At 41.0% G+C, this 17652-nt stretch overlaps 1 protein-coding gene across 4 annotated transcripts in view; it reads right to left on the reverse strand.

The window, feature by feature from the left end:
• The window catches only part of ADGRE3 (adhesion G protein-coupled receptor E3), a 125118-nt gene that overhangs the window by 11639 nt on the left and 95827 nt on the right, over positions 1-17652 (reverse strand). For 3 of the 4 annotated variants that reach the window (XM_036239886.1, XM_036239885.1, XM_036239888.1), the window contains 4 exons: positions 17167-17286; positions 11869-12053; positions 8823-8990; positions 2208-2405 (listed from right to left, as the gene is read on the reverse strand). In XM_036239886.1, coding sequence (XP_036095779.1) covers positions 2208-2405; positions 8823-8990; positions 11869-12053; positions 17167-17286 — 671 coding nt within the window. The remainder of the gene's footprint in view (positions 1-2207; positions 2406-8822; positions 8991-11868; positions 12054-17166; positions 17287-17652) is intronic. The other variant, XM_036239887.1, reaches the window with a different exon arrangement.

Raw genomic sequence — 17652 nt, forward strand, 5'->3', positions numbered from 1 at the left:
TTATAAACAAATGATGAACTCACAGAAAGAGAAACTAAAAAGAGAATCTCATTTACCATCACAGCAAAAAAATTAAGATACCTAGGAATAAATTTAACCAAAGAAGTAAAGGACCTCTTCACAGAAAACTACAGGTCATTGAAAAGAGAAATAGAGGAAGATATAAAAAAGTGGAAGCATATACCTTGTTCATAGATTGGAAGAATTAACATCATTAAAATGTCCATACTACCCAAAGCAATCTATAGATTCAATGCAATCCCCATCAAAATGCCAATAAAATATTTCAGAACTAGAACAAACACTCCAAAGGTTTATATGGAACCAAAAAAGACCCCAAATAGCCACAGAAATCTTGAGAAACAAGAACAAAGTTGGAGAGATCACATTACCAGATATCAGGTTATACTACAAAGCCACTGTAATCAAAACAGCCTGGTACTGGCACAAGAACAGGCAGATAGCTCAATGGAACAGAACAGAGAACCCAGAAATGAACCAAAGACAATATGCTCAATTAACATTTGACAAAGGTGGCAAGAGCATACAGTGGAGTAAAGACAGCCTTTTTAATAAATGGTGTTGGGAATATTGGACAGCTACATGCAAAAAAAATGAATCTAGAACACCAACTTACACCATACATGAGAATAAACTCAAAATGGATAAAAGACTTAAATGTAACTCGTGAATCCATAAAAATCCTAGAAGAAAATGTAGGCAACAAAATTTCAGACATCACACTTAGCAGAATTTTCACTGATACATGCCTAAGGCAAGAGAAAGAGAAAAAAAATGAACACACGGGAGTACATCAAACTAAAAAGCTTCTGCACAGCATAGAAAACAAGCATCAAACAGAAAGGGGAACCCAGTATATGGGAGAGCATAATTGCCAATGATATATCAGATAAGGGGTTATTTTCCAAAATATATACATTACTCATACAACTCAACAAAAGGAAGACAAAGAATCCAATTAAAAAATGGGCCGAGGAACTAAATAGACACCTCTTCAAACAGGACATACAAATGGCTAAGAGACATATGAAGAAATGCTCATCATCACTAATCATCAGAGAGATGCAAATTAAAACAACAATGAGGTATCACCTCACACCTGTCAGAATGGCCACCATCAACAAATCAGCAAACAACAAGTATTGGTGAGGGTGTGGAGAAAAGAGGACTCTAGTACATTGCTGGTGGGAATGCAGACTGGTGCAGCCACTATGGAAAACAATATGGTGTTACCTCAAAAAATTAAAAATTGAACTTCCATTTGACCCAGTGATCTCACTTCTAGTAATATATTCTAAGAAGCTTGAAACACCAATCAGAAAGAATATATGTACCCCCATGTTCGTAGCAGCATTATTTACAATAGCTAAGATCTGGAAACAGCCCAAATGTCCACCAGTAGACGAATGGATAAAAAAGTGTGATACATATACACAATAAAATACTATGCAGCTGTAAGAAAGAAAGATCTCTTATTCTTTGAGATGATATGGAGGGACCTGGAAAGTATTATCCTAAGCGAAACAAGCCAAACAGAGAAAGACAAGTATCATATGATCTCACTTATTTGTGGAATATAATGAACATAACAGTCTGAGGAATGGGGTAGTCCCAGAGACGTGGAAGTGTGGTACAGACTGACAATCCCCAGGAGAGGGGATAGTGGGGGAGAGATAAACCATAGAACTTATATGCATGTATGCATGAACAATGGACATGGACAACAAAGGGCGGGGTAGGAGGGGGAGGGGGAAATCATTGGGAGAAAAAGGAGAAACATCTATAACAAAAATAAATAAATAAATTTAAAAAAATGGGCAGAGATGAAATTGGTGTGGCTCAGTGGTTGAGCATCAACCCATGCACCAAGAGGTTACCCGTTTGATTCAGGGCACATGCCAGGTTGTGGGCCCCATCCCCAGCTGGGGCATGAAGGAGGTGGCCAATCGATGTTCTCTTATTGATGTTTCTATCTTTCTCTCCCTCCCCTTCCTCTCTCTCTAAAATGAATAAAGAAAAAAAAGTAAAGATGTTTTGTAATCAATGTCAGCACTATTCACTGTACCACCTCCTCACCAATCTCTCCTAGAAACCAAAGCTATTTTATTAAGGTGTCCAATGTAGCATGGCCCCATGAACTCCACATTCCCTAGTGGGACAGGGGTCATTTGGGGCAGTGTCAGTACCTTATTCTCTGTTCTGTCAATGGCCGTGAGGAAGAGCAGGTGGGCCAGGAAGAGGCAGAGCGAGAGCTGCAGGTGCAGTGAGGTGCTGGTGTTCTGGATGGCTTTGCACAGCAGGAAGGTGAGGGCTGCCAGGAAGAGGCACAGCAGAGAGAGGCTCAGCCCCACGTAGGTGATCACAGCCAGGGCGGGATCCTCCTCCTGGGACCCAGCAAACAGGAGATATCAGACACACATTCCTGCTCTGGGATTATGGCTCCCCCGTCTTCCCTTGGAACAGCACATTGTAAACAGGCACAAAGCCAAATGAAAGTATGAGAGGTGTCTATAAGACTGTCTTTTTTCCACAGCTTTATTGAGGTATACCTAATATACAAAATAGTATACATATTTAGTATGTACATTTAAAAGAGTTTGAATATAGGCATATATTATGCTAATATATCCACAATCAAGGTAATAAACACATCAGTACCTTCAAAAGATTTCTTGTGTCCTTTGTTTTGTCTTTATTTGTGGTAAGGACACAACAATTTCCCTCTTTGGAAATTATTAACCTCCTAATGTTAATAGGCTCTATACAGCAGAATTCAAGTTGAAATGAATGGGTATGCCAGACTCAGGCTGCACCCAAAGAGACACAGGAAGCCCTGTGTAGCAGAGACTATTAATCTCTTCACACACACCTGTACCTGTCCTCTGGCTGCTTTCTGTGAATCCCCGTGACTGCTGCCACGAGAGCATGCTTGGACACACCAGAGCAAGTCACAAGTGCCAGGGTGTTAATGCTCCTGGAAGCTGCCCTCAAATAATAACAGTTGGGGAATTGGTAGATAATACCTCAGCTCATTCCACCTCTTGTGGGAAGGATCTGATATCTTCCAGAAGTACCCAATGGGATTGAGCCCCAGTTGTCCATGGGGGTAACTTTCTCTTTGATGCATTCTTTCCTGGCTGCCTTCTTTTCTCTGTCTCACTTCTTACTGTCACACTGATGTTTCCTGGGCTTACCTCCAAGAAAAACTACTTTCCCTCAAATACTTTTTTTTAAAATCCTCACCTGAGGATATTTTTCCATTGATTTTCAGAAAGAGTGGGAGGATGGGAGGGAGAAATGGAGGAACAAAGAGAGAGAGAGAGAAAGATTGATGTGAGAGAGACATATTGATTGGTTGCCTCCTGTACAACCCTGACCAGGGTTGGGGGATCAAACCTGCAACCAAGGTATATGCCCTTGTCTGGGAATTGAACCTGCAATTATTTGGTCCAAGAGCTGATGCTCTAACCACTTAGCTAAACTGGCCAGGGCTCTCAAATTCTTATCTCAGGATCTTCTGGTGGGGGGCCCCAAACTATGATACTCTATCTAATGCAGCTCTTGGGCACTCATCTCATTAAAGACAGGGGCCAGGGATCTGATGAGCCCACAAACTTAGCCAGACTCACTAATGGGAAATGATACTCACCATCCCTTATAGAACTCTTTTTTTTAAAAAATCCTCACCCAAGAACATTTTTCCATTTTTTGTTCAGATAGAGTGAGAGGGAGAGAGAGAGAAACATTGATGTGAAAGGGACACATTGAGTGGTTGTCACCCACACAACCCAACCAGGGCCGTGCCCTTAGTGGGCACCAAACCCGGGTCTCTCTGGACTGCAGGCCAACTCTCTACCTGCTGAGCAAAACCAGCTAGGGCTATAGAACTCTTATAGAACTTTTTAATCCTCTGCTTTTTTAACCTTAAAATTGTGAAGTGTAACACATATACAGAAGAAAGCATAAAAGTCAATTTATCATATGATTAATAATTATTAAAAAAATACTGATCATGAACTAGCCTGTGGACATTATCCCAGAAGCTCTTCCTAATTGCAAACCACCTTCTCCCCTAGAGGTACCTATGATCCTTTTATGGTAAAATGTACCACCTATGTATTCAAACCCTGAGACTATAATTTAGTTGTGTCTGTTTTTCAACTTTATATAGATGGAACAGTACTCTGTGCCACAAAGTCACTTAGAAAACCATGGTAATAGAGACTCTACCATCTTGTAGCTGCACCATCTGGAGTATGTTGCTTCCTCTTCACCCTGGAGGGTCCCATGTAGAACTGTCTATGCTTTATCCCAGAAAGGTAGCATTGCTTTTAATAGCCCCTGACAGGAAACAAACTAGATACTCATTAACTGTAGAATGAATAACTAAATTATAGTTTAGTCATGCAAGGGAATATTATACATCAATGAAAATGAATAAACTAAGGCTATGTTCAACTCATAGATGAATTTCATAAATGTAACAATGAATAAAAGAAGTATTTTATGTCTTTAAACCTATTTCACCTTCCCCACTGCCTCTGTAATAGGAGAGATCAGAGATTTCCACCAAGTGTTATTCTTGGGTACCACGTCCACCCCTGAGAAGAGTAGATGGATGCAGGACTTTCTATGTGCTGTCACGCAGCCTATGTCATCAGTAAGTTCTCCACTACCACTTCTAGGATGTATGTTCAGTCTGATCTCCTCCCACCACCTTCACTGCTGCCACCTGAACCCCAACCACCATCATCTTTCTGTGACTCTACCCTTGACCACTGTTCATTCTTTTAAAAATTTTTTTAACTTACCTTTATTGTTGAGTGTATTACAGATGTCCCCCTGTATTCCCCTCATTGACCCCCTCCTCCCCAATCCTGTCCCCCTCCTGCCTTCCCCACATTATTGTCTATGTCCATTGGTTATGCATAAATGCATAGAAGTTCTTTGGTTTATCTCTTCCTGCCCTCCCTCCCCACTTCCCTTTGAGGTTCATCAGTCTAACAACATATCTGTACTTCTAAATTCCTTCATATTTTTCACCCATCCCCCCAGCCCTCATTCATCTGACAAGCTACAAAGAGTTCTCTGTATCTATCAGTCTGTTTCTGGTCTGCTTGCTCATTTTGTTTGTAGATTCAATTGTTGATAGATATGTATTAATTGCCATTTTATTGTTCATATTTTGTTCTTCACCTTCAAGAAGACCCTTCAACATTTCATATAATACTGGTTTGGTGGTGATGAACTCCTTCAGCTTTTCTTTGTCTGGGAAACTCTTGATATGTCCATTAATTCTAAATGATAACTTTGCAGGATAGAGTATTCTTGGTTGTAGGCCGTTGCTTTTCATCACCTTGAATATCCCTTGCCACTCATTTCTGGCCTGCAAAATTTCTTTTGAGAAATCAGCTGACAGTCTTATGGGAGCTCCTTTGTAGGTAATGGACTGCTTTTCTCTTGTTGCTTATAAGATTCTCTCTTTGTCTTGAACCTTTGGCATTTTGATGATGATGTGTCTTGGTGTGGACCTCTTTGGGTTCAACTTGTTTGAGACTCTCTGTGCTTCCTGGACTTGTATGTCTGTCTCTTTCACCAAGTTAGGGAAGTTTTCTGTCATTATTATTTCAAATAGTTTTTCAATTTCTTGCTCTCTCTTCTCCTTCTGGCACCCCCAAGATGCGAATGTTGGCACACTTGTAGTTGTCCCAGAGTCTCCTTACATTATCCTCAGTTTTTTGGATTCTTTTTTTTTTTGCTGTTCTGATTGGGTGTTTTTGCTTCCTATTCCAAATTGATGGTTTGCTGCTTGGCTTTACCTACTCTACTATTGATCCTCTGTAAATTATTCTTTATTTCAGTTAGTGTATTCTTCATTTCTGACTGGTCCTTTTTTTATGTTGTTGATATTCTCACTAAGTTTCTTGGAGTTGTCCTTAAGTTCCTTGAGCATCCTTATAACCAGTGTTTTGAACTCTGCATCTGATTGACTGCTTATCTCCATTTTGTTTAGTTCTTTTCCTGGAGTTTTGTTCTTTTCATTCATTTGGGACACATTACTTTGTCTCCTCATTTTGGCTGCTTCCCTATGTTTGTTTCTATGTATTAGGTAGTGTTGCTATGTCTCCTAGGCTTCATAGGGTGGCCTATTATTGTAGGTATCCTGTAGGATCCAGTGGCATAGTCTCCCTGATCACCCCAGCTGGGCACTTGAGGTATACCCTTTGTGTGGACTGTGCACCCTTCTGTTGTAATTTGGTCTTGATTGCTGTTGGAACATCAATGGGAGGGATTTACTCAGGCTGATCAGCTATAAGGACTCACTCTGCCCACTGACCACTGACCTTTGACTACCTTGGAGGATCAGCTGTGTAGGGACCCACCACACAGAGCAAGACTTACTTCATCAGGGTCCTGGTACACACTGAGTCCACTCATTGAGTGTGTCACTTGTGGAGGTGGTTGGGTGGTGGTGCTTCGATGTGGTCTGAAGCTGTCCACTGGGTGTGCTGGGTCTAAGGCAAGGCCAGCCATTGCCTGTATTCTTCCTGGGGCCACCTGGCATAAGCTACAAAGTGGTCAGCAGATGGCTTCTTCTTGTGCTGGACATGGAGTTGCCCAGGAAAAGCCAAGTTTTGAATCCAGGCTGGCTGCTTCTAGTGCCAGGCCTGGGGCCACTTCATAAGAGGTAAGGGGCTCACTGAGATCAGATGCTGCTTGTTTGAGAGATTTTAGGAAACTCTGAAGCAGGATCCAAGACAGGTCAATCCCATAGTAAAGCCACTGGAAACAGCTTGGGTGGGCCCAAAGTTTTGTGGGGCAGGGCCTGAGGGTATCACCAGGGCATGGCAACAGTATAAGCCAGGTTGCTGGTGTCCCAGACATGGCGGCCATCTGCAGCCCAGAGGAAGGGCTTACCATAGGATTAATGGCCTCTGACAGTCTGTCTGTTGAAGAGAAAGCTGCCCTTCTAGCACTTGCCCCAATGCCAAACAACTCAGTTCTTCCCAGTGTGTCTCTGGTGTGTTTCAAGCTGCTTCCCCCATGATGGAGCCTGGAGGGTGTAAGTCTGAGTAAGTTGGAGTGTGGGGCCCTTTGAGAGAAACTGCCTGCAGCCTAGCCAGTGTGGTTCAGTGGTTGAGTGTCGACCCACGCACCAAGAGGTCACCAATTTGATTCCTGGTCAGGGCACAAGGCCAGGGTGTGGGTCCAATCTCCAGTGAAGGGCATGCAGGAGGCAGCCAATTGATGTTCTCTCTCATCGATGTTTCTATCTCTCTCTCCCTCTAAAAAAATCTATTAAAAAAAAAGGGGGGAACTGCCTATGGCTTCAGCAGCCTCAGCCTCCCTCAGCCTCAGTTCCTGCTGGTTTTTTTTTTATCCTCACCTGAGGACATTTTTTCCATTTTTTGTTCAGATAGAGCGGGAGGGAGAGAGAGAGAGAGAGAAACATCGACGTGAAGGGACACATCGAGTGGCCGCCACCTGCACGACCAACCAGGGCCGGGGACAAACTGCAACCGAGGTACATGCCCTTAGCGGGAACCGAACCCGGGTCTCTCTGTACCGCAGGCCGACGCTCCAACCGCTGAGCCAAACCAGCCAGGGCTCCTGCTGGTTTTTACAGCCAGAAGTTATGGGGACTTCTCTTCCTGGCACTGGAACCCTGAGCTGGGCTGCTGGTGTGTGATAGGGACCCCTCACTCCTCAAGGAAGACCTTCCCAGCTGAGGTAATCCTTCTGATTTTTATCTGCCACACATGTGTGTGGGACGAGCCCATCCACATCTCTGCCCCTCCTACCAGTCTTGATGCGGCTGTTTCTTTAATTTCCTAGTTATAGGACTTCTATTCAGCTCGATTTCAGGTGGTTCTGAATGATGATTGTTCTGTAGTTTAGTTGTAATTTTGATGTAGTTGTGGGAGGAGATGGTACCACATTTACCTACACCACCATCATGACTGGAAGTCTGCACTGTTCATTCTTAACCTGAGAACCAGAGTGATCTTCTAATGATGTAAATATGCAGCAGCCCTTATGAAAACCCTCCATTGCCTTCCCATTGCAATTTGAATGAAATCTAAATTCCTGATATGACATTCAAGGTCTGGCCCATTTCTCCCACTTCCATCTCTCCAACCTTGCCCACTCCTAACTCCTCTCATTCACTCTTCTTCAGTCACACTTCTCTCTGGAACACACCAAATTTGTTCTCTCTTCAGGGTTTTTATACATACTTATATGTCTTCTTCAGATGCTCTTCCTGAGACCCTTTCCTACTGGATTTTTTTTTCATTGAGGTAAAATCCAATATAAAATAACCATTTTATAGTGTACAGTTCAGTGGCATTTAGCACATTAAGTGTTGCGCAACCACTACCTCCGTGTAGTTCCAAAATATTTTCATTATCCTCAAAATAAAACCTCATACCCATAAAGCAGTTACCCCCATTCGTTCCTGCCCACAGCCTCTGGCAACCACCAATTTGCTTTCTGTCACTATAATTTGCCTATGCTGGACATTTCATGTAAGTGAATCATGCAATATCTGGTCCTTTGTATCTGGTTTCTCTCATTCAGCATGATGTTTTCAAGGTTTATCCACACTGTTGTACTACTTATTCATAAGAATCAAATTTCAGCTTGCATATTTAATCTTTCTCTGACTATTCTACCTAAAGTGGCATGCCTCTCCAGTCACTCTGGTCCCTTGCTCGTTTTCATTTTCTTTACAGCACTTATCACCACCTGGTAGGGGCTCAAAATGGATTAGCTAGAGGAATTAAATGTTTATATCATACCTGGGTGGCAGAGGCCATAAGAACAGCAAAACTGGACAAATGAGTGCATTCACATATGGTGTGACTCTCGTTCAACTGTACCAGGGAACAGCCATCACTGGACCAGTGGCCGTCTTTCTCTGTGCTTTCCCAGAAGACACAGAAGACCGTTTTGCTCAGGGGCTTCATCTGAAAATAGAATGGGCTCATTGTTTTCTTGCTCAGGAGGAACAACTCTTGAGTGTCAGTCTATGCCAGGGTGGAGAATGAGAACCAAGGCTGAGAGTGACTCAGGTGATTTCTATTTTAAGTTAAGAGGATGGCCACCAGGACACCTGCCCCCCTAGCCCCATCTCTATTGGGATTTTACAAAACATAAAACAAGGTCATCTGTCTTTGTGGGACCCTGGATTTTTACAAGATGTCATTGGTTTTATAATTTTATCCTCTACCATGGGAATCAGACAAAAAGAGGGCTTCAGGTCTTTCAAGGGCTTCAGGTCCAGATCCAAAAGCAGCGTGTCTCATTTCAGCCCATGTCCCATCGGCCAGCTGGTAAAATTGCCCCAACTTAACTCCAGGGGGATGGGAGAAAGTGCGTGGATAATATGGTGAGCACTGAATGTCCCTGTCATACAGCAGCCCTCTGCTCTCCCATCATTCTCACCCTGGGCACTGCCATGTGCTTCCCTGCCTTCTCTCTCTCCATCTGTCCTGCCATGTATTTGTCCAGCTATCTTGGCTCAGAAAATTGCTTTCCTGCCTGCTGAGATGAAATTTTATTCTCTTATACCCTCTCTGAGGCCAGGGGCATGAGGAATATGACGTGTTTCAGGCTACTTTGAGCAATGAATTGGAACATACATTCTTTCTTAGGCTTCTTAAGATATATTCCTAGAAGTGAGGTCACTGGGTCGAACGACAGTTTGATTTTTAACTTTTTGAGGAAATTCCATAGTGTTTTTCATAGTGGCTGCACCAGTCTGCATTCTTGTGGTGAGAACTTTAAAAATCTACTTTCTTAGCAACTTTCAAATATACAACACAATAATTATTAACTAGAGTCACCATGCTGTACATTAGATCCCCCAGAACTTACTCTTTTTATAACTGGGAGTTTGTACCCTTTGGCCACCTTCACCTATTTCTCTCACCCCTAGCCCTGGCAACCACCAATCTATTCTCTGTTTCTATGAGTCTGGATTTTTCAGATTCCACATATGAGTGAGGTCATATGGTATTTGTCTTTGTCTGACTTATGTCACTTGGCATAATGCCCTCACGGTCCATTCATGTTGTCTCAAATGGTAAGATTTTCTTCAATTTTTATTTTCTTAATAGAACTGAAAGGGAAAGGAACAAACAAATTTTACCACATCTATGTCTGGATATTGCCCCTCCTGTCTTTAAGAGTTTGGATAAAAAATGGGAAAAGACAATGGATTAAATAAGTTTTTTTTCCTGATTGATTTATATAGTCTTCGTAATACCAGCCTTCTGCGTAGAAATGAATATTATATCTCAGTCCAAATTTCACAGATGTAGGAAGTACTGAATGATGCTGCCCAAGAAAAATAGCATGTGAGCCACCTATGTAATTTGAAAATTTCTACTAGCTACATTAAAAAAGTAAAAAAAAAGTCAAATTAATTTAATGATATATTTCACTTAATTCACTATATTAAAAATAATGTCTTTGTTATGTTATAGATTTAACCTATTACATAATAGACTTAAATTTTAATTAAAAAATATTGTGAATATCTAATATGTTGCATTCCTACAGAACACACATATGTCTGGTTAAGCATAATTCTATAGGATGCTACTCTAGGTTTCTTTCTCTTAATATGTCAATAAAAATCATTAAGTAGATTTTGAAATCTAGAAATACTAAGTCTTCAAAATACTAAGCCCTTGAAATCTCAATCCAGACCTACCACATTTTATTTTAACGAATTAATTATTTTCATAAACAAAAATGGGAATTTTATTCAAGATTTTTGTGGAATGTTGGGGTAAATGGTTAACATTGCAAAGCAAATTGCAAACTATTATTTTTCTATAATTAAAAAATCTCTTTTAAAGTCTTGGTTATTTCTCCAAATTTCCCCTTAATTTTCACTCTATCCTAATTTCTTCTCTGCCACGCTCTCTCAACTCTACTTCTCTGCCACGCTCTCTCAACTCTACTTCGTCCACCATATATTTTTTTCTATAGAGCATTTTTTCTTGCTCTTAGCATCTCTAATATACATACTGATCAAGAGTTAGGAAGTTACCTCATGACCAAGTGGGACTTACCATCCCTCACAGTGTTCACTTACCCTTTCTCTTTACTTTTTATTTCTGTGTTCAAGCATCATGATCCATTTCTTTTATCTTCCCTTCATAGGAGAATATGTGCCACTTGGGACTAGAGGTATTATCGAGGTGACCATTGATAAGCCGTAGTGGCAAATAAAGGGACGGTGAAAGAAGGTGACTGATTTCTCACTGCCTCTTCCCTTTTCACCTGCTACTTTCTCCCCTGCCCCGATCTAGACTCTGATAAATAGAATCAGTTTCTGTTATAAACTAATTATTCATTAGTGAGGTTGGGTGAGAGATTGGGGAACTAAGGTTTAGGAACTATAGTTTGGGTGATAAATGCCAAAAACAAAGTCCCTATTTTCTAGGATCACCCAATATAGTAAGACCCACTACATTTTTTTAAAATTAATTTATTTTTGTTACAGATGTTTCTCCTTTTTTTACCCATTGACACCCTCCTCCCCATTCCCTTCACCCCGTCCCCAGCTTTGTTTTTCGTGTCCATCGGTTATGCGTACACCCGTATAAGTTCTGTGGTTTATCTCTTCCCTTCCTCCCCACCCCCTCTTCTGAGGATTGTCAATCTGTACCCTACTTCCACGTCTCTGGAAACCCACTACATTTTAAATGTTTAATAGCTACAGGTAGCTCCTGGCTACCATATGGGACAGTACAGGTTCAGAACCACTGACTGTGAGGCTACACCAATTGTTCTGTGAAACCCAAGCAAGCTCAAATGGGAGCTTTGACCTACCTTTACATGCTGAAAACTCAGATTCACTTTCTTGGAGAGAGATATGATCCTTTTGGGTCCAATAGCAACACTTACTACCTGGGAGTTCAAGTAAACTCGATCTTTCTCATTTATCTCGCCAAAAAAAGTTGCATTTATAATATTTCCAAGAGAAGAGTATGAAATAAAGGCAACTGCATGGGGACCTGAGGAAACAGAAAAATAAAGTGCTACCACCGTTCCTTCTGCCCCTCTTCCTGCCCCATACATATCATGCTCCCATGATGGCCGAACCTGTGCTCAGGTGTGCCTAGTAAGTTCACTCTTCCTCCCCAAATTCATCCTCAAAAATCAGTTCAATCCCAGTGTCTGGCTCAAGAAGTGTTAAGATGCTTTTATCTCTGAACTTGTATTTTAGAGGCAGCCCCTGTCATGCTAATAAGAACTGAACTGTCTACTGATCATTTCATATAGATTGAGCTCTGTTTTTCCAATAGGCACTACGTTTCTTGAGTGGCTATGCAGGAAACTTCATTTGTAAACCACAGGACTCCCAGCACAGTGTCAAGCATCTCCTTTATTTCCTAAAAATTTAATTTATATTTCAACCACTCAGAAAAGTATAAGTGACATTGACACCTAGATTTAACATATATTATTATTTTGCCATATTGGCTTCAGAATTATTTTTTAAGGAAATAAAATGTTTTGGATATGGCTACAGCTCCCACTGTTTCATTTTCTTTCTTCTATCTCCAGAATAACTATGAACTTGAAGTGTAGTCTTTCCATAACTACTTTTGTAATTCTACTATATATGTATGTTTCCATACAATATATAGTCTAGTTTTCTGTGTTTAAAATTTCACATAAACAGTATCACACTTTGACTATCCTTTTGCAACTTTCTTTTGTCTCTCCAGTTAATATTTTCAAGATTTAGTCATAACAATACATGTACATTTGATTTATTTATTTCAGTTACTGTAGAGTGTCACCTTGTTTGATACACTACAATTTATTTGTTGTAAAAATAAACAATAAAATTTTGATGAAAAAGAGAAAAATGAAATAAAATTCATACAGTATTTCATCACTTTGAGATAATTACTGTTGGAGTTCTGGAATTTTTCTAGGTGTATATATGTGTATAGAGGCCATATACAATGAGTAGTTAAGAGTCTAGGGGCAAGAACAGGGTTTCTGCATTCAAATCCCAGGTTTGCTACTTACTAGCTGTGCAGTTTCTCTAATCAGGCTTCTTTGGTCTCACTCCAGGGAACTTTAGTTTTTCTAAGTTAATGGAAATTTCTGTTGTCAGAATGAAACATCAGTAGGTGGTTGGGAAACCTCAGCAGGTGATATATCTGCTGTTTCTTATGCATAGAAATTGCTTGGCTTTGAGCAGAAATATTCTGGCATAAGAGTAAATCACAAGCAGGAAAGAGTAGAGTGGCTGCACAGGTTTCCAAGGTTGGTCTCCATGGCCTTATGGGTTTGTTGTGTGAGATGGTTAATGGGAGGGAGGGTGTAGCACATTTCCAATTACTTACAAAGCCCTAGTTCACACCTGGTATCCTGGTGTAATTTAATAGCACCCCCTTCCAATCTTAAAATTGTCACTGTTTGAAAATAAATTATGAGGTCATTCTAGACCAGCAGTTCTCAATCAAGGGTGATTCTGCACCTTCAAGGAATGCAGGGTAATGTCTGGGGGCATTTTTGGTTGTTACAACTGGAGGGGGTTGCAATTGGCACACGGAGGGTAAAGGCCAGGGATGCTGTTCAGCACACTGTAGGCCCCTCACCCCAGAGGATGACCGGGCCCCACATGTCAATAGTGCTGAGATTGGGAATCTAGACAGAACCTGAAGGACAGAGAAATGACCCTCTATGAGCTTGTCACACATCCATCAATGGGTTCTTTTCCTCATTAGTAATGTTAAGGCTTCAGCCTAAATGTGGATTTAATTAGATGAGCATTTGTTATTTTTCTCCAGAACTAATGATTCTAGCCCTGAAAGGGATCCCATTACAGTGAAGGAGACAGGGCCAGGTCAATCAACAGATACAACACAACATGGTAGATGCCGCTACAAGGTAGATTCAAGATGCTGAATTGTGAAGGCACAGACGAGGGGGGGCCTGACTCTGGTGCTGTGATGGAAGTGGGGTGCAAGATGAGCTGTGTTAAAAGAAGAGTCCCAGTTCACCCTGCCAAGTGATGGTGGTTATTCCTGGCAGAGAACAGCCAACGTAAATGCTTGGAGGTGAGATCACAGGACCCACTGGGGAGATGATAAATAGTCTGCTGCTGGGCACGTCTATACCAGGTGATCCTCAAAGCACATGGAATAACACTGTGATGTCTGTAATTTATTAAAACAATTCAGCATAAACAGTTATTACAGGCTGAGTTGTGTTCTCCTGAGATCATATGTTGAAATCCTAACCCCCAGCACTCCAGAATGTGACCAAGGAACAAACTGGACTGAAGATGTGATTTGGTTAGCCTGCCTGTGAAGTGTTGCACACTCTACAAATTGTGAGTTACAGAGGAATCTGAAGGCAATGCAAGTGTGAAGTTATGTGGTTGGAAGTTGGCTCCCCTTCTCCACCCAGTCCATTCGCAAATGGAGGCAGATTCAAGTACTTATTTTCAGGGAGGAGAGAAAGTGACAGGAACTAATTGTCGCATGAGATTTTCTCAGATCAGAATGTGGTTTGCTGTCTGTGTTTTATTGTCTTTATTTTGAGATTTTTGGTGGATAGTACAGACAACTGTACCCATGTTTACATGATTGGATTTCAAGACCCCATTTATCATGCTATAGAAGTTTTAGCTATATGGCAATTATAGTAAATATATTCTTGCCAAATTTAAAAATTGGAGATTTTCATGCAAACAACCCATTTTTGTTTTCTCTTTGGAAAAAAGTCAGAGTGTTGGCATTTATAAAATAGCCACAGGGATGTAAAGTACAGCATAAAGAATATATTCAATAATATTGTAATAACTTTATGGTCAGTTGAATACTAGAATTATTGGGGGGTGGGGAGGGAGGATCACTTTGTTAGTTATATAAATGTTTAACCACTATGCTGTACACTCAAAACTAATATAATCTTGAATGTTAACTGTAATTGAAAAAAAAAGTGACCATACAATGTGAAACACATAAAGCTGATTTCTATACCTCGCCCCCCAAAATCAGAGAGTCCGGTAACTCTGGGACAATTAATCATAACAATCTACTCCTTTGTATGAGGCACCCTGACTTTATTTCCTTGGCAGTCTTGGTTTCTTTATATGCTAATGTATTCTACTGACGCAGCTGAGACTCTGCCTGGCAGCTTCCTCCAGTGAATGTGTTTGGTCTACCTACAGGGCAGACTAGAAGGGTGTGGAAGTTAACTCCCTAGATGGGCCCTCAACCAGTGATGAATCAGAGCAGGTGGATAAATGGTTCAGCTCCTTCTCCTTGAGTGGGATAACTCAGTGGGATTGAGCCCCAGTTATCACCAGTAATAACCTGTTCACTAACATAACAATACCTGTATTGGCTGCCTTTTCTTCCCTCACTTCCCCTCTCCACAACTGGGGTAGTTAATTTTATGTGTCAGCATGGCAAGGACATGGTACCCAGATATTTGGTAAAACACCAGTGTGGATGTTGGTATGAAGGTATTTTTTCTCTTTGTTTTTTATTCCTCACCCAAGGATATTTTTCTATTTATCTTCAGAGAGAGTGGGAGGGAAGGAGAGAGAGAAAGAGAGAGACAAAGAGAAACATCAATGTGATAGAGACACATCGACTGGCTGCCTCCTGCATGACCTGACCAGAGCCGGGGACGAACTGCAACTGAGGTACCTGCCCTTGACTGGAATCGAACCTACGACTCATTGGTCCGTGGGCTGATGCTCTAACTGCTGAGCCAAACAAGCCAGGGCCTATGAAGGTATGAGATTAGATGAGATTAATATTTATTGTCCAGCCAGTGTGGCTCACTGGTTGAGCATCGACCCATACACCAAGAGGTCATTGGTTCAATTCCTGGTCAGGGCACATGCCCAGGGCCTAATCCGCAATGGTGGGCATGCAGGAGGTGACCAATTGATGTTCTCTCTCATTGATGTTTCTATCTCTCGTCCCCTCCTGTACTCTCTCAAATCAATGAAGAAAAAAATACTAAAACATTTTTATTTATTTTTTTGCATCCTGTAAAAATTTTTATTCTTTGCTTGAATTTTTATAGTAATCTCTATTTTATTTTTTCAATTAAACTTTTTGGGGTGACATTGGTTAATAAGATTATGTAGGTTTCAAATGTACACTTCTATTATACAAAAAGAAATGTACATTTCTTTTATTGCATTGTGTGCCTGCCACCCAAAGTCAGATCACCTTCTGTCACCATATATTTGGCCCCTTTTACCCTTCAATACCCCCACCACCCTCCTTTCCTCAGGTGACCAAAATACTGTTGTCTGTGTCTATGAGTTTCAGTTTTATATCCCACATATGAGTGAAATCAAATGGTTCTTAGCTTTTTCTGACTGACTTGTTTTACTTAGCTTAATATTCTCAAGGCCCGTCCATGGATAAAGAAGATGTGGTACATACGTATAATGGAAAACTACTGAGCCATAAGAAAAGATGAAATACTGCCATTTGTAACAGCATGAATGGACCTTGAGAATAGCATTTAAATAGTTAGGCTTGAGTAAATCAGATTATCATCCATCATGTGGATGGGTCTTATCCAATCAGCTGAAGGTCTTAAGTAAAAGACTAACCTCCCCTGAGGAAGAGGGGATTCTGTCTCCAGACTGTCTTTGGACTTGAACTTCAACATCAGTTCTTCCCTGGCTGTATTTTAGACTTGCTAGACTCCACAATTACATAAGCCAATTCCTTGACACCCATCTCTTTCTCTCCACACACACATTCTATTGCTTCTATTTCTTGTAGAACTCTGACTAATACACTTACTGCTGCTTCTTGGGATCACCTCCTAAATAAATTCCTTACACTGGAACCCCTTACAATTGTCCTAGAAAGTGCTTCTGGGTAAACCCAAACTGAGGCATGGACAGAAGAGCCCCCAAATTGCAAAGTAATCTTTTATGCTGAAAAAGAAAATGCCTCTGCTTTGGGAAGATGTCTTTTTTTTTTTTTTTTTAATGGAAAAGACTCCACTGAAACAATTTTAGGGTAACAAACCCATCAGGTAGAAACCTAGTGGGGACGTTTTCTCCTAACTCACAGTGATATGGGTGTGTGTCTTAGGGATTCTGAATTCAGCCACCATATGTACCTGGTATGTTTCCTTGGATGATGTCATTGCAATGGATGTCCAGTGAGTTCATTTGGATGTTCAAGTTGAAGTTCTTTCCTTCCTTGGAGCAATTGTCTGTAACAACTCGAGTTTCAATACCTGGTAAGAAAAGCACCAGGTAAGCTTACCATTATTATATGCACAGCAACAAAAACAGGCCACATTTACTGAATGTGTAGGAGGTGCTAGGCACTGGGCTATGAGCCTTATACATTGTCATCTTATGACAGCATCATATAACCTCATGAGGGACCATTATTCAGATGAGGGAACTGAGGTTCTGAAATTAGGGGTCTTCTCCAACATTTCCAGTTAAGATAGGCGTAAACAGGATACTTGAATCCTTCCACAATCACATTGAAAATACAACTAAATTACAGAGCAACCATCATTCAGAACTGCCTGAAATCTAGCATAATGGAAGTCCTACAACTAAAGATATAAAGAAGGCACAGTGAGACTGGC

Source organism: Molossus molossus, unplaced genomic scaffold, assembly GCF_014108415.1.
Source record: "Molossus molossus isolate mMolMol1 unplaced genomic scaffold, mMolMol1.p scaffold_m16_p_4, whole genome shotgun sequence".
In the NCBI taxonomy this organism is placed as follows: Eukaryota; Metazoa; Chordata; class Mammalia; order Chiroptera; family Molossidae; genus Molossus; species Molossus molossus.